The sequence below is a fragment of the Ambystoma mexicanum genome, chromosome 8, assembly GCF_040938575.1.
Source record: "Ambystoma mexicanum isolate Mex_15411 chromosome 8, UKY_AmexF1_1, whole genome shotgun sequence".
In the NCBI taxonomy this organism is placed as follows: domain Eukaryota; kingdom Metazoa; phylum Chordata; class Amphibia; order Caudata; family Ambystomatidae; genus Ambystoma; species Ambystoma mexicanum.
Genome location: NC_090929.1, coordinates 1,594,565,336 through 1,594,587,963, shown reverse-complemented (window position 1 = coordinate 1,594,587,963; position 22,628 = coordinate 1,594,565,336). Strand labels below are relative to the sequence as shown.

General features: G+C 46.8%; 1 protein-coding gene across 4 annotated transcripts in view; it reads left to right on the top strand.

Moving 5' to 3' along the window:
* Positions 1-22,343, top strand: part of GPAM (glycerol-3-phosphate acyltransferase, mitochondrial) — a 727,629-nt gene extending 705,286 nt beyond the window's left edge. For 2 of the 4 annotated variants that reach the window (XM_069611788.1, XM_069611787.1), the window contains exon 21: positions 21,777-22,343. In XM_069611788.1, coding sequence (XP_069467889.1) covers positions 21,777-21,893 — 117 coding nt within the window. In that variant the 3' untranslated portion in view covers positions 21,894-22,343. The remainder of the gene's footprint in view (positions 1-21,776) is intronic. The other 2 variants (XM_069611786.1, XM_069611785.1) reach the window with 1 other exon arrangement.
* Positions 22,344-22,628: the final 285 nt, after the last annotated feature.

The window sequence follows — 22,628 nt, the reverse complement described above, 5'->3', positions numbered from 1 at the left end:
GATGCCAGCTGCAGAACGTCTTTAAGGAGGACGAACACTCCTTTTGTCTCTACTGCTTACATGAGGACAAGACGCACATGGAGAAGGACTGTGCGTTTTGCGGCAACATGTCGGAGCGGACCATGAAGGACCGCCATCAACGTCTCGCCAACTGGCTGGAAGGGAAGAGCCCGTCAGGCGAGAAGAGGAAGAAATCGGAGCGGTCTTCTAAGACCTTTGAGGACGCCCCGGCGACGGGGGTCCAACACAAGGCCACGCACCACGAGTCCGCTGGCACCGGGAGCGCCGAACGGTCGGGCTCTACGGGTGCCAGGCAGGGCGCACCCTCCCCGGCACCTTCAGCCACGAGCCAACGCTCTGGGTTGGGTAAGAGGAAGGGCGAGCACCCGGCGAAGCTCCTGGAGAGGCCCCGGTCGAGCTCGAAGGCCCCATCGGAGGGGGAGCGAGGCAGTGTCCCCCCCCCCCTCAAGGATAAGGCGGTGAGCGCACCTAAGGTGGTGAAGGCCTTAATCCATCCGGCCAAGCCCTCTATCGATACTGTCGCGGCGGCCCTGGCTCAGCCTGTGGAGGCTACACCAGTGGTGGCGACCTCGGGGCTCAGTCTCCCTGCCACCTCGGAGGGAGTCCTCTTTTGTGCCCATCGATAGGACCCCCGTGAAACCCCCGGTGGGGAAGAAAAAGGGGGGGCAGGGCGTCGTCGTAGATTCGGCCTCAACCTCAGAGGAAGAGCAGATTGAGGTCTTAAGCCACGGCCTTGGCGTGGAAGAAGACCGGCCCGTCGGGATGGATCCCGACGCAGGTGACGACGACATCGTCAAGGGTGCCGACGGGGCCCCCTGATCGCCCGTTGGATTCCCCTCTGCCAGTGCCGCAAGACAACTCGGCGGCCATTTTGTTGGCTATACAGTCCTTATGTTCAGAGATAAGGACGAGACTACCGTTGCCGACGGAGGAACCTCTCCCGTCGGGGGATCCTGAACCGGGACCTTCCGGTGCTCCCCCGCCCAAGAAAAGGATTCACCCTCCACCTCCTTTTCAGCCGTCGCGCCCCGTCCAGCCCTCCTCCCCGTCCACCCGAGGAGATGATACGGGGACTGACACGGCAGCGACGGGTACGGACGACGAGGTATACGACGAGGATCTACCGTCGTCACCTCCCACCAGGGCTTCTCCGCCCGACGAGATTGGATCGTTCCACTCCATGATCGCCAGGGCATCCAAGCTTTTCCAACTCTGCCCTGAGGAGAAGAAAAAGGAAGGATTCCTTTATCAACGGCGCGAGGCCAAGAGGAAGACGGTCCTGGCGGTGCCTCTACTGGACGACATTTGGGATGAGGGCCTCGCCCTCCTCAAGAACCCTTCCACGACGCCAGCTAGAAGAGACCGGTACGAGAAGAAGTACCGGGTCCCGGACGCGGCCCCCCTGTGCATCCGGGCGCAGCCTACCCCGGACTCCGTCATCTCCGCGGCGGCCAGGAAGAAAGCGCGGGGGGGTGCGGCCTCCACATCTACTTCCCCACCGGACGGCGAGGGAAAGAAATTGGACGCTATGGGACGCAGGGTCATCTCGTCGGCAGCGACGACGATTAAAGCGGCCAACGCCTTGGCTATCGTGGCCCGCTACGACAGGGAGCTATGGTACAAACTGGCTCCCCTGCTGGACTTCCTACCGGACGACAAGAGGGCGGATGCCCTGGAGATCCTACAGGAAGGCGAGGTGGCGTCGGACCACGCCATCACTATTGCGACGGACATCGCCGACACTGGGTTTCGCCAGTTGGGCAACGGCGTGTGCCTTAGGCGGCGTGGATGGCTCAAGGCTACGGACTTCCGTCAAGACGTACAGACCAGAGTCCTGGACATGCCGTTCGATGGGAACAACCTGTTTGGGAAAACAGTGGACGATTCCCTCCAGGCCAGTAAAGCGGACACTGAGACGGCCCGGGCCCTTGGGGTTCAGCAGCAATGACGGACGCCCTTTCGGAGCAGCGGAGGCAAGGGCGCCTCCAAAGGTTCCGGCGGCGGTTTCTCCACCTACCGTCAAGCGGCCCGCTCGTCGTCTCTGGAGGCCTACAGAGGACGAGGCAAGTCCGGCGGACCCCGCCGTCATCGCCAAGGAGGTCAAGGCGGCAAAGCCTCGTCGAAGCAGGATTGAACCGGCTGTGGGGGTCGGGCCCCCACCGAAGCACCCCGGTGGGAGGCCGGCTGGCGAGCTTCGTCAGCGTGTGGGAGTCCATCTCCACCGACCGTTGGGTGCTGGACGCCTTAGCCCGGGGCCACGCGCTCGAGTTTCAAAGAAGGTGCCCGCGCGTCCCCCCCGTGGCCAGGAAAGAGCTTCACGTCCCTCAGCTTCTCCTGGAGGTAAAGGCGATGCTTAGGAAGGGCGTCGTCGAACTCGTCCCAAAGAGGCTTCGGGGCTCCGGAGTTTACTCGAGATACTTCCTCGTGAAGAAGACGGGAGGATGGCGCCCATCCTAGACCTGCGACGTCTGAACAAGTTCATCAAGGCGCAGAAGTTCCGGATGGTCACCCTCCAGCACGTCCTGGGGCAGCTGGAGGAAGGAGACTTCCTGTCGTCGTTGGATTTGGAGGATGCCTACTTCCATATTCCCATCCTAAAGGGGCACCGAAAATTCCTCAGGTTTGTGGTCCAAGGGCGTCACTACCAGTTCAAAACCCTCCCCTTCGGACTACGGTCGGCACCCAGGGTATTCAGCAAGTGCCTTGCACCGGTGGCGGCGCAGCTGCGCCGCGAGGGGATCCACGTCTACCCCTACCTGGACGACTGGCTCATCCGAGCCAAGACGAGGGAGCTCGCCGTGGAGCACACGGCAAGGACCGTCCAACTTCTCACGGACCTGGGATTTTCCGTGAACTACGCCAAGTCCCACCTGGTACCCGCGCAAAACGCACTGTTTCTGGGAGCGAAGCTCGACACAGTGTCCCTTCTGGCCTCCCCGTCGGAGGAAAGGACCAGGTCCATCCTGGGCAAGGTACAGCGGATGTTGGTTTCTGACGCGGCCAAGGTGAGGTCCATCAAGTCCCTCCTCGGAATGATGTCTTCTTGCATCTACCTCATTCCCATGTGCAGGCTCCGGATGCGCCCGTTGCAGGAGTTCCTGGACGCGCGCTGGATCCAAACGACGGGCGGTTTCGAGGAGAGGATCACACTCGACGAGAGTTTCCGCCGAGCGGTCCGGTGGTGGGGCAACCGCGCGCATCTGACGGTGGGCATGGACTTCCAGACCCCAGACCACCAGGAGACAGTGACCATGGATGCCTCCCTGGAAGGGTGGGGAGCGCACACCGAAAATCTGCACGCGAGAGGCTTTTGGCTCCCGACGGAGAAGTTCCTCCATATCAACGTCCTGGAGCTCCGTGCAGTGTTCTGGGCCCTCAGGTCCTTCCTTCCGTCCCTCAAGGGCAAGGTGGTGAGGATCTTCACCGACAACACCACCACCATGTTTTACATCAGGAAACAGGGCGGAACCAGGTCTCCAGCGCTGTCCAAGGAGGCGCAGGACCTGTGGCATTGGGCCGTCGCCCAAAGGATGTTTCTGGTGCCGTTTCATCTGGCAGGGATAAAAAACACCATTGCCGACTCACTCAGCAGGGAGCTGCGCTCGTGCCACGAGTGGGAACTACGGCAGGATCTAGTGGATCGCCTCTTCCGACGGTGGGGCACACCCCAGATCGACCTGTTCGCGATGGCGACGAACTCCAAGTGCCGGAGGTTCGCCAGCAGGTTTCCCCAGGCGAGGAGCATGGGCGATGCCTTCTCGTTCCCCTGGGAGGGCCTGTTCCTCTACGCGTTCCCTCCTTTGCCACTGCTAATCCGGCTCGTCAACCAGCTCAAGAGGTCACGGTGCAGGATGATCCTCGTCGCACCTGCGTGGCCGAGGCAGATATGGTTCCCGGACCTTCTGGACTTGTCAGCGTCCCCGCCAATCAAGCTGCCGGTGGACGCGGATCTACTCTCCAGGGAAGGAGGCGCCATCCTCCACCACGACCCGAAATCGCTGAACTTGCAGGCCTGGCTCCTGCAGCGCTAGAGTTTGGAGGATACGACATACCGGCCGACTGCAGAGAGGTTCTTGCAAAGGCCAGGGCGTCCTCGACTCTTAAATGCTACGGACACAAATGGAAGAGGTTCTCTGTCTGGTGCCACGCACAGAAGATTAACCCTCTACGGATTACGGCTCCCCAGGTACTGCCGTACCTGCTGACGCTGGCCAAAGCTGGACTGGCACACGCGTCCATCAAGATTCATCTTGTTGCGATCTCCCGATACACCAGAACCACGGGCCGGACGTCCTTGTGGTCTCATCGTCTGGTGAAAGAGTTCATGAAGGGACTGTTCAGATTGTTCCCGCCGGTGAAGGCGCCGGCCCCGGCGTGGGAGCTCAACGTGGTGCTGACCAAGCTCATGGGACCTCCGTTCGAGCCTCTGCACTCGGCTCCGTTGAAGTTTCTGTCGTGGAAAACAGTGTTTCTTGTGGGCATCACCTCCGCACGACGGGTGGGAGAGATCCAGGCCCTTTCCTGCAATGCCCCGTACTTGACTTTTCACGATACGAGGGTAGTGCTCAGGACGCACCCCTCCTTCATGCCCAAGGTTCCGTCGGACTTCCATCGGACTTCATCTCAACGAACCCTTGGTGTTGCCTGTGTTCCCGTCGCCTTCGTCGCCGGCTGAGAGGACTTTGCACTCGCTGGATGTGGCTAGAGCGCTGAAGTTCTACGTGGACTGCACGAAGTGTTTTCAGAAGACGTCACAACTCTTTGTGAACTTTGGACCTGTCAATCAGGGGAAGGCTCTCTCGAAGGCTTCCATTTCCAGATGGCTCTCCGGCTGTATCATGTACTGTCATCGGTTGGCAAACCGACCGCTGCCTGGCCGTCCGAGAGCCCATTCCACCAGAGCGATCGCAGCTACCACGGCGTTCCTTTCTGGTGTGCCCCTGCTGGACATATGCAGGGCTGCTACGTGGAGGTCGACGCACACCTTCACGAAATTCTACTGCGTCGATCGGGATTCCAGGGAGGAGTCCAGGGTCGGCCAAGCAGTGCTGCGCAACCTGTTCGCCTGAGGTGAGCCTGGTGAGGAGGTAAGGTGCTTAATGTTGGGTTTGATGTAATGCTTAATGTTGAGCCTTTGCCACCTCCTGTGGTTGTGCATGTGTGTACTGCTATGTATTCTTTATTCATGAGCATGCTAATCCATGCCAGACCCCATGCTGGAGAAGGAACAAGTTACTTACCTGTAACTGTTGTTCTCCAGCATGGGTCTGGCATGGATTCACATGCGAACCCTCCCGCCTACCCCTCTGCGGCTCTTCACTTGGTCATACTGCCACTTCACGTGCTTCCAAATCTGAAGATGGCTGCCAGAGGCGGTGCTTAGGCAGAGGGCAGTCATTGGCTGTGGTCAGTATGACGCAGAGACCAGTGATTGGTTATTACTACGAAAGACAGATCAGAAACGAAACTGATACTGGTTTTTTCTTTACCGAGGAATCCCAGCCTGACGACGGGGAATATTCATGAGCATGTGAATCCATGCCAGACCCATGCTGGAGAACAACAGTTACAGGTAAGTAACTTGTTCCTACTGGAAGATGCCGGGCTTCTGCAGGCAATGTAAACAAAATAATAAAGTGGTCAGAACTTCCACTGTCTGCGTGTACAGATCTGCTTTGCCGCCTTGCCTCTGTCTCCCACGTGTTAAAATGAGAGAACTGAAACCACTTTAAACAAACAAAACTGGGCTTTGATGCTGAACACAGTAAACGGGTATGGACAAGGTCAAGGTTATTGTGATTAAATGAGGAGATTCATAGTAATTATACCGGTGTACCGTTACACCCCTAGTAAGCAATGCACTACGTTTAACCTTCTTGTGGAACATATACAAAACACCAGGGAATATGAGCACTTTTTGATTTCAGAAAGATTTAGGAAAGATAGCACCCAAGTTAGGATTTCCCCCTGCAATATTCCCTCAACCCCCAATTCTGAGTGGATATAAAGAAGCAGCAGGTTATCATGAATAAGAGGCGGGAAACGGAATCAAAAGACAACCTTTCTTCCCCAAATAAGAGGGAAAAACCCCTTGCAATGTTATGAAATGACGCTTGGAAATGGACAAATAAATAATGAATGTGTGTTTAAAAACCTTGAAACAAATGCAATTCCTCACTAAAGTAACAATGCAAAGATATATATTTTTTTTGTATTTTATTGTAAAACTTCAACTTGATAAAATTATATCATGTTTTTGTTACATTTCATCTAAAAGAGAGAGAAAAAAGTTAAGTATTTCTTCCTTTCCTTCTTTCCAACTCTTCCTTCGAATTACTCAGATCTTATTTAACAGTTCCAGCTAGACTATTGGGAGAGTCGGTCTCACGGAGTACTATGCGATATAAATGGGTTGTTTCCGATTGCGCAGTTATGCCATTCAGATAGGAACTGACTTTAAAGCTTCATCAAAAAAGTTAATTAAGTGACAGGACAGCTTGATGTTATGCCCTGCCACAACATAGTCCCACCAATCGTCTGATTCATTGCATAGTGGTTTGTATTCCTTTAAATGTACTTCACGTAGTTTAGTCAACATGGGACATACTTCTGCAGGTGTTTTAGAGACTCGACTGCTGATGTTTTACAGAAGCGGCATTTGTTGTTGACTGTATCTTTGTTCTTACGCATCCAGAGCATCTCATTAGTGTTTAGAGCATTCAATCGTAACCTCAAAAATTGTGCCCTATGATGGCGCGAAGGGCAGTCTGTGAGAAATTTTGGTTGAGAGTGTAATTTAACCATACTTTTGGAGGAAGGAAGGGTGGACTTGAGGGCTGAGCGGCTGTTGTACGTTGTAATCCAATCCCATGTTGCTAACTTCTTCTTCGCGTGTTGTGGGCGCTGGATTAACTCTTCTTCAAGTATGCCTGCTTCAGCCATAATCAAGTTTAGCTTAAGCTTCCATGCATGAATCAGTACGTTATCCGTGGAATCTTTACTTGGCTTGAGAATGTTATATGCGGGAATAGAGGAACCAAGTAGTATCTTACGTAGAGTTGATAAAGATTTCCAGACGATTGTCATGTAGATTGAGTTCAGAGCTAACTCATATCTCAGTGCTGATATTGAGATGTAATTCGGAAGATTCAAGACACGTCTCCAAAATTTTCCTTCCAGACGGCTCCAGACATTATGATCGATGTTCAAGGCAGCTTCACCGCCAAAGGTTATTGTTGGTATTACTTTTTGGAGGTAGAACATGATAACAGGCGTGATGGAAAATTTCCCATAGTCAAAGTTGATTTTGGCCGCTTGAAGACTCAAGATCTTTGTTTTAGCTATCAAGTGATCTATCCAGGCAGCTTCACATAGCGAGTCATTGACCATTGCACCTAGATAGCGGATCGACTTAACGACATCTAGGGCTTTTTGCTCTAGATGCCAACGGAAAGCTTTATCTTTCTTTGACATGGATCGTCCAATGCAGATAATTTTTGTTTTCTCTGCATTCAAACAGAGCTCATTGGCAGATAGAAACTCTTGCAAGCGGGAGAGAAGATGTTGGAGGCCGATTTGAGTCTGGTCGACCAGCACTATGTCGTCAGCGTAGACCAGATGATTTACAGTGTGACCATTAAACTTGGGAGGAAAGCAATGGACAGACTTTAGCCACTCTGGTAGGTCGGCTATAAAGAGTTTAAAGAGGTCTGATGCGAGTGGACAGCCTTGTTTGACGCCTTTGAAAGTTCTTATTGGATCTGTGAGGTCGCCTTGTGAATTGACTCTGATTTGGATCGAGGTATCAGAGTGCAGGGCGATGATGGGATCTAACAGATGATCTGGGCTCTCCCACAAGTGTAATTTTGCCCATAGTTTGGTCCGATTGATGGCGTCAAAAGCTTGTCGAAGGTCGATGAATGCAAAAAAGATTTTTTTTTTTTGCTTCCAGTGCTGACAATTTTAGAAATAACGAGTATAAGGTTCATATCGGTGCCAACATTTTTTGTGAAGCCCGATTGTCTGGAGTCAAATTTACCAGATGAGAGGGCCCAATTAACCAGCTGTTGGCGCAAGAAGGATCCAAAAATCTTGCCAATAGTGTCGAGAAGGGTGATCGGGCGATAGTTCGCAGGATTAGCCCGACAACCCTTCTTATATATCGGGACCACTATTGCCTTGGACCAGGAAGAGGGCAGCTTCTTGCTAGTAGCAATCTGAAGAAATAGTTTGTGGATGAATTTGGCCCAATGTGATTTGTGCTTTTTAAGCATCAGATTTCATATTTGATCGGGGCCGGCAGCTCTTGAATTTTTTAGCTTAGCGATTGCAAATTCAATCTCTTCGCACGAAGGTATAAGGTCCCAACTGGAATTTGACACACACGGCGGGAGAGAAACTTCCAATGCAGAGTTTTCGTATAATAAAGTGAAATATTCACGCCATTTCTCGCTCGGAATTTCATTAGAAATTGAAGGATTGGATTTCGAGCGACCTCCATTTAAAATGGCCCAGATTTCACGTGTGTTTTTCTGTACCAGACGTTTTAACACGGATTCTGCTCGTCCTTGATCGATTATGACAAGATGTGATCTTAACCAGTTTCTATATGATTGCCGCCGCTTCTTCACTTCCAAAGCCTTACAATTCTGATCACACTGTGTTCTTTTGATTTGTATGAGGTCCCTCCTTAATGATTTTATTTCCTCTGCTATTTCTAAACTATATAAGTGTTTAGGGATTGTCCCAAGGACTCTTGAATTAAGGGTTCTGAGTTTGGTCTGTCAGAAGCGGTGTGTACTCTGTCTGAAGTACATTTAAGCTATGACTTAAATGGGCGATCCTAGAGCCGTTGGTTCTCGGTCGATTTCCTGCAGCATTTATTTGGAGTCGATCTAAGTGTTTTTCTGGCATGCCAAAATGCTCTTCGCACCAAACGAATCGCAATAAGTCATGATCACTAATGTCATCGGCTGCACGTTTAGAGAGATGGATTTTTCAAAAAAGTCAGACGAGGCCCAAATATAATCAAGTGTATTCGTCCGAGTCATGCTATGCCATGTTGGATTTGCGGGAGAGTCGCCCTGAATTGCTCCATTAAGCATGTGACAGTTGCGATCTAGAAGATCTTTGGCCCAAAGTTGGCCTCTCGGAGTAACCTCAGAGTCCGGCAGCCGAACATTTGATTTGGAGAGTAGATCAAACTTAAACCAGCTACAGTTTAAGTCTCCACAGATGAGTACAGAGACGTTTTCGTATTTTAGAAAGGTAAAACCAATTTCATTCAATACTGACTGAATGAAAGATGAGGATGAAATCATGGCGGGATTGCAATATCCATTGATAATTAAGAGATTAGAAACCGTAGCTCTCAATGATAGTCTAATCAAAGTGCTTTGCACGAATGGATTAGGGTTTGTAGACGTTACCAACGTCCACCAATTCCAGATTTTCAAGAGAGTTATTAATCCTGCAAAAGGCCGACCTTTGGGGTTCTTTCCAGCTGGATTTATTAATATGGAAAAACCATCACGTGTGGGAGGATCTCGTAGCCACGTTTCTTGTAAACATATGATGAATACATTCTCCAGAGATTCCTGGAATGTGTTGAATAATGTGTGAAACCCCTTGTATTCCATGACAATAGAATTAGCTCTTGTTTAGTTTGTGATCGTTGTTATTTGCGTGGCCCATGTGGAAATCTTTTCAGGTTATTAGCTCTTCTTTCGAAAGACTGATGCGTGGCAGCATCTAAGATGTCAGGGGATGAGACCATAGACTGACGCAGGGCTGATCGCTTGGCAGCTCCAAGGTTTGCCTCGTGATCAAAATTGGTTTTAGTCGATGAAATGGAATTCGAGGCCAATGGCTCGAGGGTGAGGTCAAAGCCATATACCAAAAGATCTTCGTTTGCTTGTAGTAGCATATTATTTACTGCTGCAGAAGCTATATGAAGAAGAACATGATCAGAGGACATTTCAGAGACATATTCCACAATTTTGATGTCGTCTGATGTGATCGCTCGCAAAGGTGGAATGCAAGCAAGCAATTTTAGAATATTTCCTCTGTTTAAATTAACTTCGTTGCCATATGAGTGAATATTTTGGAGACAAAGTTTCCACTTGTATTTTTGTGTTTCCGAATCCGGGGGCTCGCTGAGTTGGAGGCAAACGCGTTTTCAGCTGATTCAATGTTTGTTTTGGATTTAACCTCGAACTTAGTGCTTTCTGTGGAGCCTTTTTTGTCACGAAGGAGAGTTGACTATGGATTGGTCTAGCCTGCGGTAACCTCGAAAGATTGTTTGCCTCTTGGATTTTCCTCAAAGGGGGTTCGATAGTTCTAACGACTTGGTCTTCGACAGAGACAATGGTGGAATTCTCAGGATCAGCTGAATAGGTGGATAAATTGCATAAATCAGTTGAAGAGTCTGAGGAGCCGTGTTCAGAAGAAGCGCTAGATGCTAAGCGCCGCCGTTTTGCCGAAATCTTTGAAAAGCTCAAGACAGTGCCTGTTGAACTTGTTGGAGGATTTCCAACAGTTCTCTTAGTTATTGTGTGAGCTGGTCTGGTGAACAGACTTGTCTTTTTCAGAGTTGTTATATTTCTTATGAATTTTTTGACCTTTTGTTGTATTTGTTTCGGTGGAATACTTTTTTTATTGGATTGCTGGGCTTGTTTAGCAGATCTTTTTTTGATTGCTTTCTGTCATTGTAGCAATTGTTTTTGCAGAGCCTTTAAAAATATTAAAAGAATTTACTGTCATTGAGGTTTGCAATGATACAGTTCCTTTTAGCGGAATCGTGTGTGGTACAAGGGTGCTCATTTGCGGAACAGAGCCTTGTGCAGTCTGAGTTGGATCTTGAGCGTCCTGCATGGAAGCCAACAAGCTCGTTGGTAAACCAGACTGTGAAGATTCATTAGGAACTGTCACCAAATCGCTTCTCGATGGAGAATGACTAGAACCAGAAGATGTGTCTCGAGACACCAGGGCTCCACATACTTGAATGGATGTATTCTTTCGCATCCATTGTACAGAGTCCAAGAGGCCTTCCATTAAAGCATCATTTTGGCAATGATGCCGAGCGGCTAGATCACTCAGCCTGTCCTGCCATCTCGTTGCAATTTCTGCATTAGTTGTCATTTGATCCTGTAGAAAGCTCGAGAAATGTTCTAACTTGTCAATTTTTGTCGTTAGATTGGATATTGCAGCACCTTGATCACTTATCGTGCCAATCAGAGACTCAAAGATGTTTGTAAATGGTGCTAGAGCAACCGCCGAGGCGGCCAACACATTGTTATGGATCTGCGAAAGTGCTTCAGATGAAATACCGAGCAGTTGTGGCTCAAGTTCCTGAAGTGATGAGGAGCAAGTTGAATTATCCAGATTGTACTGCGGATTAAATGTGGAACATTTCTTTACAAAGTTTGTTGAATGAACCTCGTCGCTTGATTGAGATTGCACATGATGCAGAGTACTCGCATTCAGTGTTGGATTTCCATGTCGAGGAGGTATGGTGCATATGCTTTTTCTTTTAAGCTCAGCGACTCTTTGCAGGTGACTAGCACGAGCGATCGCGCTCCGATCAAGAAGTATAGGCAATAGATTGAGATTTTGTACTGGGAGTTGGGAAATACTTGGAATATTAAGATCAATGGATTTATCGTTTATGCTTGACATGGAAGGATGCCTAACATCAGGTGCTTGGCAAGCTAAGGCACTGTCGTTCTCAGGTTTGGTGCATTCAAGTACGACTTCTGAAGTAGCTCGACCTGCTGGTTTTAGTGTAATAGGGTCGATTAGAGAGCCACTTAAATTTGTTGTAGATGATGGACATGGAATATAAACAGGGGGCTTCAAGACGTGTTTGGCGTTGATCGTGCCAGTCTGTAAGCCACTTGACTTGGCCAGAGAGTAACTATAGAAATTCTCCTGTGACAGTGTTTCTGGCATTAAGAAGTAAAGTCGGCACCTTTGTGGGCATTAGTGGTCGATTAATGTGCAAAGTATGTTTGGTATTCGAATTATTCAACAGAGGATTTCCCAGGTCTAAATTAGAAATTTTAAGCAGTTCTTCGTCAGTCACTACATTTGAAAGAAGACCTTTTTCTTTCCAGAGGTCAACACCATTTGTGAAGTTATCAGTCCTGAAAGGCACAGGAGCCGACTGAATTCATTGATCGCTCAGTTGGAGGAGCTCTCGCATCAGGCTGAGACACCCGAATGGCAGCAGAGAGGCTAGATAGATTCGGCCGGTCGACGCTAGCTGCTTGAAATGCAGCTGAGTCAGATTCACTGGCTAACGCTCTTGCACAGGGATCGCCATTGGGAGTTGGATTGCATTCGAGATTGGTAACACAAGTGCCTGATGAATATTGGTTGTCCGGTTGGAATGCTGGCGCTTCTAAAAGAACGCAAGGCTGGAGCAATACGTTGGAGCTGGGGTGCATCGTTCATCAAGAGTCGATGATGGGGGAGATGTTAAAGGTTTAATTTCCCCAGTAATTATTGGGCTTTTTAGTGTTGATGAATTATTTGTAGCCATTAGCGCACGGCCAGTGGTTTTGCTTACCTTAGCCCCAGCAATGGCTTTCATCCTGGCCCAAGGGTTAGTCATGTGACGTTGCTGTGATGATTTTTTTCCGGGTTTGGGGGCCGTCTGATAGCAAGGTCATTGTTTATCTCACTGTTGCAGATAGCAGTAAAGCAGCAAACAGCCAAACAGCAGGAATCACAGCAGACGCCCTTTACGCGGCCGGGCTTAACGCCGCAAGGGTGTGCTGAGCTCTGTTTTGTGGGCCTGGGTAGGTCACGTGACAGGCACAGAGCTCCGCCTCCTCCTGGAAGTGAGCGAGCTGGCGAGTTGGGAAATGCGAAATGCGCAAGTTCTTAGAACTCCCAGCGCACGTTATCAAAATGCAGCAGGCAGCAAGAAAGTGTCCTCTCCTCATGGAAATTGCACACCAAAGATAATAACAATCACAACCAATGGATTACCAAGAGCATACAATTAGAAAAACGAGTAGAAAGCTCAAAACGGATTGCAGCCAAATGACACGTGTAAAAGTTGCATTTCCTTTCAATTTCCGTGTAAATGTACTCAAACAGTTTCTTTAAAAAACAGGTGAAATATTGCAAATTGTGATGCGGTTTTTAGTCTGGGGAACAGAGGTACATCACAGGGATATTACAGAAGTGAAAGAATGGGGGTAGCTGTAGTTTTGAATGAGGTTTTCAGGTTGAAATATGGTTCAGTTTTCAGAAAACAAAGCGGTCAAAATGAAGTTTTGAAACAAAGGCAAATGTTACTTGAAATGAATTATCTAGACTATATTGTTGAAGAGGAACACAGTAAGCACCAAGGTTGATTCGCGAGGTCAACCTTACCACCCCAGTGCTCCACCCCTACAATAAAATATATGGAAATTAGTTGGATTACTCGAAATATAACTAAGGGCTTACAGTTTACACCAGACAAAAATGAAAAGGGAGATGGCGCTGGCACTAGAATCAAGGGCAGGCTTGCACGGATAATTCTGACAGTTTTAACAAGTTATCAGGATAAGGATAGGATGGCTTAGAGTGTGTGATGAGGACAAATGCAAGACAAGGTAGACTATGGATTTCCTTGGGGTAGGGATTATACTTGGTCCAAAAATCCCAAACTAAAAGTAGACTATCAACAGGTTCTGGTCGCCACACGGCAGCGTGCCTGGCAAAGGACAGCTGGGCAAGGTCGGGGCGCCGGATGGCAATTCTGGTCGCTGGATGCAGTTAGTGGGCAGCAATTAGTGGTATCGGGATACTTAAAGAATACCACAGCTTTCTCCCTTTTGGTTATTTGGGATTTTAGAATTGAGGCTTTGCTGGAAGGGTCAGCGATGCTTAGGCCTTGTAGTTGGAATCTGGACTCAGCAGGATGAATGAAACAGGGACGCTGGCACAGGAAAATCAGGAAGAGTGTCTGTGTAGTCTTGTCAGGGACTATTAGTTATAATGCATGGTGACATCATCAAAGTATATGGCTGGGCAGGCTTAACTAAGCACACCTCTAACCGACTGGATTGGTCCGGGGTGCGTGTCCCCGCCTCGCTCTCTACTGGTTGGATTTCAAGGCAGAATGTCAAATTTATGTTGTGAGTTTTACAATGTTCAAAAACCTCCCACATTTACTTTAGCTAAAATCCGATTTTTGCCACAAATGGTACGTTTGTACAGTGGAAGTCTCTTCGAAACTTACATAAACAGGTTACATATTTTATGCAGAACATTCCACTCCAACTCTGAAATCTGAGACATTGTTTCGCCCTTCAAATACTTTTTGATAATTTTGAGTATGAAAGATTCAGCCCAAAATTCTGTAACTTTATAGAAGTGTGTGGATTATCATAAGGGAGATAAGTATGAACATTTGCAATGGGATCATGGATACTTTTCTTATAATCCCCTATTGTTTGCCATTTCTGTACCCAAGGTGTCAGTGAATTCTACAGTCTCAAATTATACCCCACAACATCACTTTTAAACTACGAAATTTTTACAAAGTCTTGCTGCAGATAAGTATTTACATTTTTATTAATGAACAGTCTTTGGAAACAAATGGCAGTCCTTTGTCCGTCACTGGACAACAGAGCTAGGTGGGGGTTTCCCAGCTTGATTGAAGGTTTATTGCCCCTTCCCCACTTCACACTTCCTTGTCCTAGGAGTTCCATTGTCAGGGGGTTCAGCCCAAACCAGATTCTGTCCAACCTAGTAATTATCACTGGGGTGTTAGTATCTGCTGAGAATTTATGGTGGTTCACTTTCTTTGGGGGAAGCCTTAGCTCTGCCAACTGAAATAACCTGTTTTTCAGAGCTTGCAAAACCCAGCCCTGGTGGTTTAAAACCTTTACTTTCTTATATCTGGTCCTGAATTAAAACAAGCCTGTGTAATAAAATATCCCATGTGTGTATTTTCACCAGCAGCCAACCCCTTCACATGGCTAGGTAATGGCAGGCTTTCATTCAACAGTTGTACTTTTTAAACCGGGCATTTTTCTCCTTTAGTTTGCAAAGCCCATTTAATTACATGTGTAGTGCAAGCTGGCATTTCTTTTTAAATTCAGTTTTGCATCTCCATCAGATTCCCACACTGTTTTGCAAACATAGTTATTTTCTTGTATGCCAGAGTTTGGTTTGTAGCACAGATGCATTGAAATTGACATGGCCCAGATAGCTGGAGTTCCTTTGAACTACTGATCTTTGATACTTTGTGAAGAAAATTAATGCGTTTTCCCCATGTGGTAAAAAGTGAAGTTCCTGGGTTGAATTTTTTTGGTTTGACAGGGTCTGTCAATTAGAAATCATGCTTGGTTTTGCTGAAGCACAATGGGATATACTGGGCATGGCAGGGCATTATTAATAACAGTAGTTTAAGGAAGAGCAGATGAAAATAGCGTCAGCAGCATTATTTTAAAGGTGAAAAGTTTCCTTTTTACTGGGGATTTTGGGCTGGCAGCAAAGCAGCGCTGCTTTTTCACTTTATTCCATTTGTATATGGCAGAACACACTGGCACGCTCCCTCAGTGTGTCCCCTTGTTTCATCCTGCCCAATCTGTTCTTGGCAAGACGGTGCAGCCATCTTTTTGTTGCTGCAAAACGCAGTTTTGAGGCCAGGGAGCTCACAGAAGCCAGCGCAGCTATTTTGCTGTTTCTGCTAAAGTGAAGCTTTGATGTGGGGAAGCACAGCTGAGGTGGGTCAATATATCCCACAGGGGCATGGATTAGAGCACAAGGGTATCACAAGAATGTATCAAGAAATGGGAGATTGCAACAGATATTTATATATTGCCCATAGAGCATATCTGACCCCTAAGAAGATAGCAAAGTTTGAAAGAGCCGGGACACAGAGATGCATGTGAGGAAGAGAACGAAAGGATGGTACACATGTTCTGGGCATGCCCTGAAATGATATTCTGGAGTGAGGCAGCTCAACTCTTGAAGGATAAAGATATAAACCTGGATGTCGACTCCCTGTGGGCATGTATGCTGGGGTGATTCCCCAGACCACGTAAACTTAAACATGTTAGCAAACTCAAGGACCTGGCAAAAAGAGATGGCTATGGGTTGGGAGGCGAACAAAAACAAGCTCCACCGTGCTAGAAGACTAAGTTCAATTATTCAGACACTTAGAATATTGTGTGTATCTTTTATGATATTGGTGTCTATAATTTTGGCCATCTTAAATTCTGAAAGCTAGCAGATCGGTTGTATCATAAACTTTGTACATTTATTCAATTTCAGAAAAATTGTAGAATTATATTTAACTTTGTGACAACAGAAACGTTGTTTTACATAGGAGAACACTTATTTGAAAAAACACACAAGACGCATGTTGGAACAATTTGACAAATTCACAATAGAAATGGTAAAGAGATTGCTGAAAAGAGAAAAAATGTAAAGCATAAGCTTTTTGTAAAAGAGAGAAATCATTGAAAATAATCGATCATTTCTGAGCTGAAGGTATTAAATAAATGACTCTCATAGTAGATTATGGAGAAAAACAATGAAATTATTTCTTTATCACAGTGCCAAAATCCCTAATTTTTTAATTGGTCTATTGGTCACATAGCAGGTCTGCCTACGTACTGGTGCCAGGAGGTATAATAATTGGTAAACAATTCAAAAAAACTTAGATGGACATCCACCACACGTTTCGGCAAGTTCCACTTGCTGGGCGGTGAATTCAAAAGATGCCTTCATCAAGGTGACTGAACCCTGTGGGGAAGCAGACACAAGCGAGAACAGTAAGTCTACTGATGGCTTTCAGAATATGTTTGGCTGCTTATCTATTTCTAGTTTTTAAACGACTGCTTCATTGCTCAGAGCCCCTAATGGACCGCTTACCCAAAATAGGAGGCACAGCCTTTAGGGAGCAGGCCGGGGGTGACCTTGGTAGTGCAGGAAGTGCAGTTGGGGATCGAGCACTGGGTACAACTCTTTTTTGCCTTAATAAATCTGGACACAGAAAAATAATAGTAATGGTGCCTCTTGTCAATATGGCTGGAAATTGTGGCTGGAAAGGTGCTGGCTAAAACATTAGGATGACACACTAGTCTCCTGGGGTGGGTTTTAAATGGTAAAAACTAGCAGTTGCACAAAAGATGTGAGAAACTGTTATTACTATACCTTGTTGGTTTTGGTCCAAGCGTGCATTTCGACTAAGCTTGTAGTTGCAGTGCATAGGAACACTGTCAGATAGACTGGGGCCTGCATGCATCTGTGTCTGACTCTCACTCATTGCCTGGATCATAAAAAGCCAGTGGTAATGGACTCTGTATGTTTGTCCTTGTTGTTGAAAAGGCTCAAAGAAAGAAAAGCAAGAGCCTACCTTAAAAAAAAAATGTCCTGGGAGTCTAAAAGGTCGCGTTCGGAAAAAGCCAGGTCTCAATTAGCTTTCGGTCTCACTTGCGCAATCATCCAATGCTTGTGCATCTACACGTGCAAGCTTGTTCAAAGTACACTCATCATGGTGTAATACTGTATAAGAAAGGAAAAAAGGGGGGAGAGAGAATGTGTACCTTGGATGCATCCTTCTCTTTCACAAGTGCATTCAGCGGCAGAGAAAGCACTGTTTTTTTTACCCGTTTCTGCTGGGCGTCTGCATGCATCTGGAAATCTCTGCGGTTAGATGTGGGTAGCCTGAAGTCAGTCCGAGATTCAGGCACGCAGATTGGCTGCTTTAGACCATGCCCCTGTGACATGGGAAGGCGGTCAAATTACATGGTGCGATGTGATTGGGTGCTATTGTCGGGCCCCTATAGAAGCAGGAAGTCTTTGTTATATGCCGAAAATGCATACAAGAAAGAGTCCCACATTGTTTGCGAGCACGGAATGTAGTCGTGTGTTAGTACGTACTTTTGATTTCTGCGATTTGCTAAAAAATAGCCAAAAGAAATGCAGGTACATGGTTTGGTCACCGCTGTGCATGCTTGTTATGACGTGTAGCATGAGTCACTGTAATGGGATAGTGCTGTGTCAAGCCCCTTTCAAGACAGTCTATGGTATGCCGATGATGCATGCCAAGAAAGAGGGTCTGACATTATATGTGAGTGCAAAATGGACACCTGTATTTGTCCATGCTTGTAATCTCTGCGATCTTTACAATCACACAGAGGCTCGCCACCATGGCGAAGTGCCTTGGTTCTTTTGTGCTTTATGGGTGCTGTGCCCGGCCTCTGTGCGTCGACTACTTGGTTTGTGCAGAGAACTAATTAGTGTTGGTAATAATACCAAAAACTTCAAGCGAACAAGACCGGAAGATAAGAAAAGTGAATACATGAAATATGACCTGAATATATTTAAAGAAACAAATGGGTTGGAAGGCGAACAGGAGACCGAGGGTGGATGTATGGTGGCAGGACCTCCAAAAATAGGCGAATGCGAAACGGTGTGGAATGAGGGGGTAGGAAGAAATGTATACATTGAGTGCGTGTAAACAATTAGTAGCGACATTGGCCGGATCAGACCAGGTAGACCCAGAAGAAGATTGCCACTCGGGAGATGAGGGTGGTATGCCTACAGATGAGAATTGATAGGCTCGGTGGTGTGGCTGGTCCGGTAGTAGGGAGGGGAGGAGGAGAGAAAATACAGCTTTACACTGCATATTGAATTAATGTGTATATTCGCTGTTGAACTGGAAAGTGTACAGGTTGGAATTGATAAAAAATGTTTAAAAAAAAATCCCTTCCACCCCTGCGCTTTCGTGCACAAGTACATTCCTGTATCCTTTTAGGAGATTCTTCACTTCTCTCGACATCAGAGTCTCCCTTTAAAGGCCTGCACTTCAGTCGTACTGAAGGCAGCGTTGGACCAGGTGGAACTTTGGGAACTCAGCGTTCACGGACCTCCTCGTACTGGCCAACGGACGCTGTCCTGCACTCCTCCAGGAGCACGGCTGGAATTCCCACACCTCGGTCAAAAGGCTGAGGTATCTCACTGGGGTCTTCAAAAATGTATCGGTCTCCTTGTAAAAACTCACCAAAATATGACAAAAGTGGTCAAAAAGGAGCGTACTCCGGTGCAAAAAGTAACACAGATTTATTTAGGGCCCTAGACGCAGCTGGGACAGCAAATTGAAACAGGTCGCAGAACAGAACTACGTGAAAAGGTGCTGTCAAACGCCCCTAAATCTAGAACTTTTATACATTGCAAAGTACTTAGTATTCGTGATCGTACGACATGAAAACAACTCCCCACACAAAGCTGACTGCTGTTTGCATTTGAACCCTTATAGAAAAGCATACATTATGTTCAATAATTAGGTCCACAAACGTTCCCACACCGCCCTCAATTGCAACAGGTGACGTCATAATCCACCCCCAATTCCCATAGCACAAAGTTAATTCATTGAAACGTTTGAGACGACCAGCAGAATTTTAATCAACTGACCTTGTCGCCTCATCCTGGCTCACATGAGAAGCGCTTACCACCATGTCACCACCTGAGCCTTGTACCAAAGACGCACTGCTACACAAATGTTGCATATCAGTGATGCTGTAACCTTTTTCATAGGGAAAATGTACTTCAGGGCAATTTGAAACCCCTCAGGTTCTTTTCGGCTCTAGTAGAAAATTGTATTTTGCAAGTAACTTGGAATTATAAAATGGTCATGCATTCATTATTGGTTTGTGAAACCTGCAAGCTCTAATCTGTGACCTCGAAAAATAACAACCATTGTATACTTCTTTCAGCACTGGCCTGGGATAGCAGACTGCACTAAATCACCCGCCACCGCGGCTTTAGCTGTGCACAAAAGGCTAACATACGTTTTCTGCAAAAGCAAGCTTTTAGGGCCTATTTAACGTGTTTTGTCTTAACACTATCTTTGATTATACTTACCTGTGCCCCTGTATTGTATGAATTAGTTTTATTATGGGTTTTATTACAGAAGCCTCAGAAAGAGCCCCCTCCACTTTTACAGTGCTACTCTCCCAGCTGATAAATGCGTTCCTTTATACCGCGTTGAACTTGCATCTTTATTCCACCTACAAGAATCTTTACGCCATTTCAAGATGGCGGATTGCATTTCAGATGTTGAGCTGTATGCAAAGAGAAACCGGAGGGTGTGAACATGAAAGTAGGACAATGTTGTTTGGATACCATAAGGAGTTGGTTAAATAGCCACTTGAATTTATATAATCTTTTGTATGTGAACAACGGCACGTTTGTTGCGAAACATGTCCTATGACCGCCTCAACTACATGAACAAATGAGGATCAGCAATAAAGGAGGGTGCTTTTATTGATGGACTGTGCTCTTATTTCATTAAATGCTCGGAGACGAAGTGCAATCCATGGTACTTGCGTACCTATGTGCTTTTGGATATATAATATACATGTATTTTTATTTTATTTTAAAGCAGAAATATTGGTATAGAATGTGAAGCAAGGGATGGCATTGTGGAGAACAAAATTACCGTTTAATGCTTCGTTTAGCCTGTTGGCGCTTTAGCTTCACTTAGTGAGACCCCATGGTTCTGGCTGATTAGTGCCACTTTAGATCAACCATTAATTTTGGCTCCTGTGTGGAACTTTAGCACGAAATGTGGCATGAAAGATATTGTTATAGCTATCTGTGATGTGCCTGAAAGGTACTGAAAATGGTGATAGAGGTGGAGCTGTGACAGCACTGCACATGTTGATAGGGTGGAGCTGTGGTAATAGAGGGGCACTACACTCCTCTTTGATTGTACTCTTCAGACCTGAAGAACTGTGCTCTTCAGGTCCGAACGATTCCTCTCATCTTTCAGTGTTGGTTTTGAAGTGAGGAGGACTGGGCAATTCCTGCATTTTCTTTTGTACCCTTGCAAGCATTCTGTGTTAATGCATGTGCTGTAACATGGCCGCTCAATTTTGTACCTCAGCTGCACTAGCGTAGCGTATTCTTGCCCTCGGATCTTGGATGTAATCATTTAAATGTCCCATATATCGTTACAGTTACACACTAGCAAATGTGTGCCAGGGTTTAAAGAACCATGTTCGTGCAGGCAGATGATGGCTCTGTGGCCAAGCATCAGACCTTCCCATCTGTGTACCGGACACAATCCAGCAAATCCAGGAAAAGCATCTGCTTATCCCCTGGGATAACGGTGCTCATCTGCACATAAAAACAAAGGCTTTTATTTTTATTTCCTCTGTTTGGTTAGGTTACTCGGGGAGGGTCACCCCTTGTTGCCTAGGAAGCTCACAAACCTGCGTTGTAAGTACCAAATCATTTGAAGGGAGTGAGAAGAGCATGAACAATCGGATCCAGAGTCGCCAGACCCCTGTGGCAGTATTGCAGGGCCTCAACCAATGGAAATGAAATCAAGCCATAACCTGGATTATTTGCTTTTCATACATTTCAAGAATTCCTTTGATTTTGCTTTCTTTCAATCCGCAACTATAACCGATGTGGCCGTGAGACTGGGTGACAATGACTGGCGCGTCGGTGTCTCTTTTGGGAGGGGGAGGGGAGTATGAGTGAGCGATGGGATAGAGTGAGACACGGAAGAGAGAGCGCAAGAGTTTGTGACGGTGAGCATGATTGAACGACTGATGTGACACTGGAGTGATGAAGGAATGGAGTGCTTGTGAGACGGGGAAAGAGTGAGGAAGGATTGGGTATGTGGGGGGAAAACAGAAAAGGAGGTAGAGACTTGAAAGGCACATATAAATGTGTATCCCATGAGCGATGCTGAAGATGTGGACATGTATTTATATATTTCTTTTTTCACTTAGGTTTTTCTGGAACATAAACAAAACAGAGACACTATTTTGGAACTGAACGACACTTTCCTACCTCAAAAAAACAGGCACAAACTCCTGGAGTTCATTCTTCGCTTTATTGTGCTGTAGACCACGTTTAGCACCTTTACTGAGCCGAGTAGTGGTTGTGAAGCGCTGCAAGTCTCTTGGCGTCTGCTGGTTTACCGTGTCATCATTGGTGGCCGTTTTGTGCAGTCTGGACTCAAAGCACTGCAAGTGCCTTCCCACCATCTACCATTGTGGAGTTCTAGCTGGTACCCACACATGTGGCAATCTACAGGAATAACATCAATCTAACTGTGAACAGAAAGCACTAACCCGCTCACAAGCAATGCAAGACTCGCAACCATATCTTTCTAGTTGAATTCAAGTTTGCGTCTGTTTTTAACTTGATACTTACCAAGACTTGATGACTGCAAAAAAGCAAATATCTATAGGTCCAATCTATTAGGTTTTTAAAAGGTCAGCTGACATATTTTGTCCATAGTTTCCTGCTGTCATTTCTTTTGTACTATTTAAATATATTTTGTCTCCTTCCGATGTGTTGTCTGATCCTCTACTTGATCAAGAAAAGATGTGCTTACTTGTTTTCTTGATGATCTTCTAATTCAAATGCTGGCAGATTTCACACAGGACGACCCTAACCCTACCTTGGGTTACATGCCTGACTGTCAGCAATGGCTGCAGACCTGGTTGGCACTATGCACGAAGGTGTCATGGGAGGTGAGGATCAGGGAGCAATCTTTGGAGGTGACTGTGCATTAAGGAGTCAAAGGGGCGGGGGGGGGTGAGGAGGAATTACCTGAGCCAAGTGAAGTTATGTAG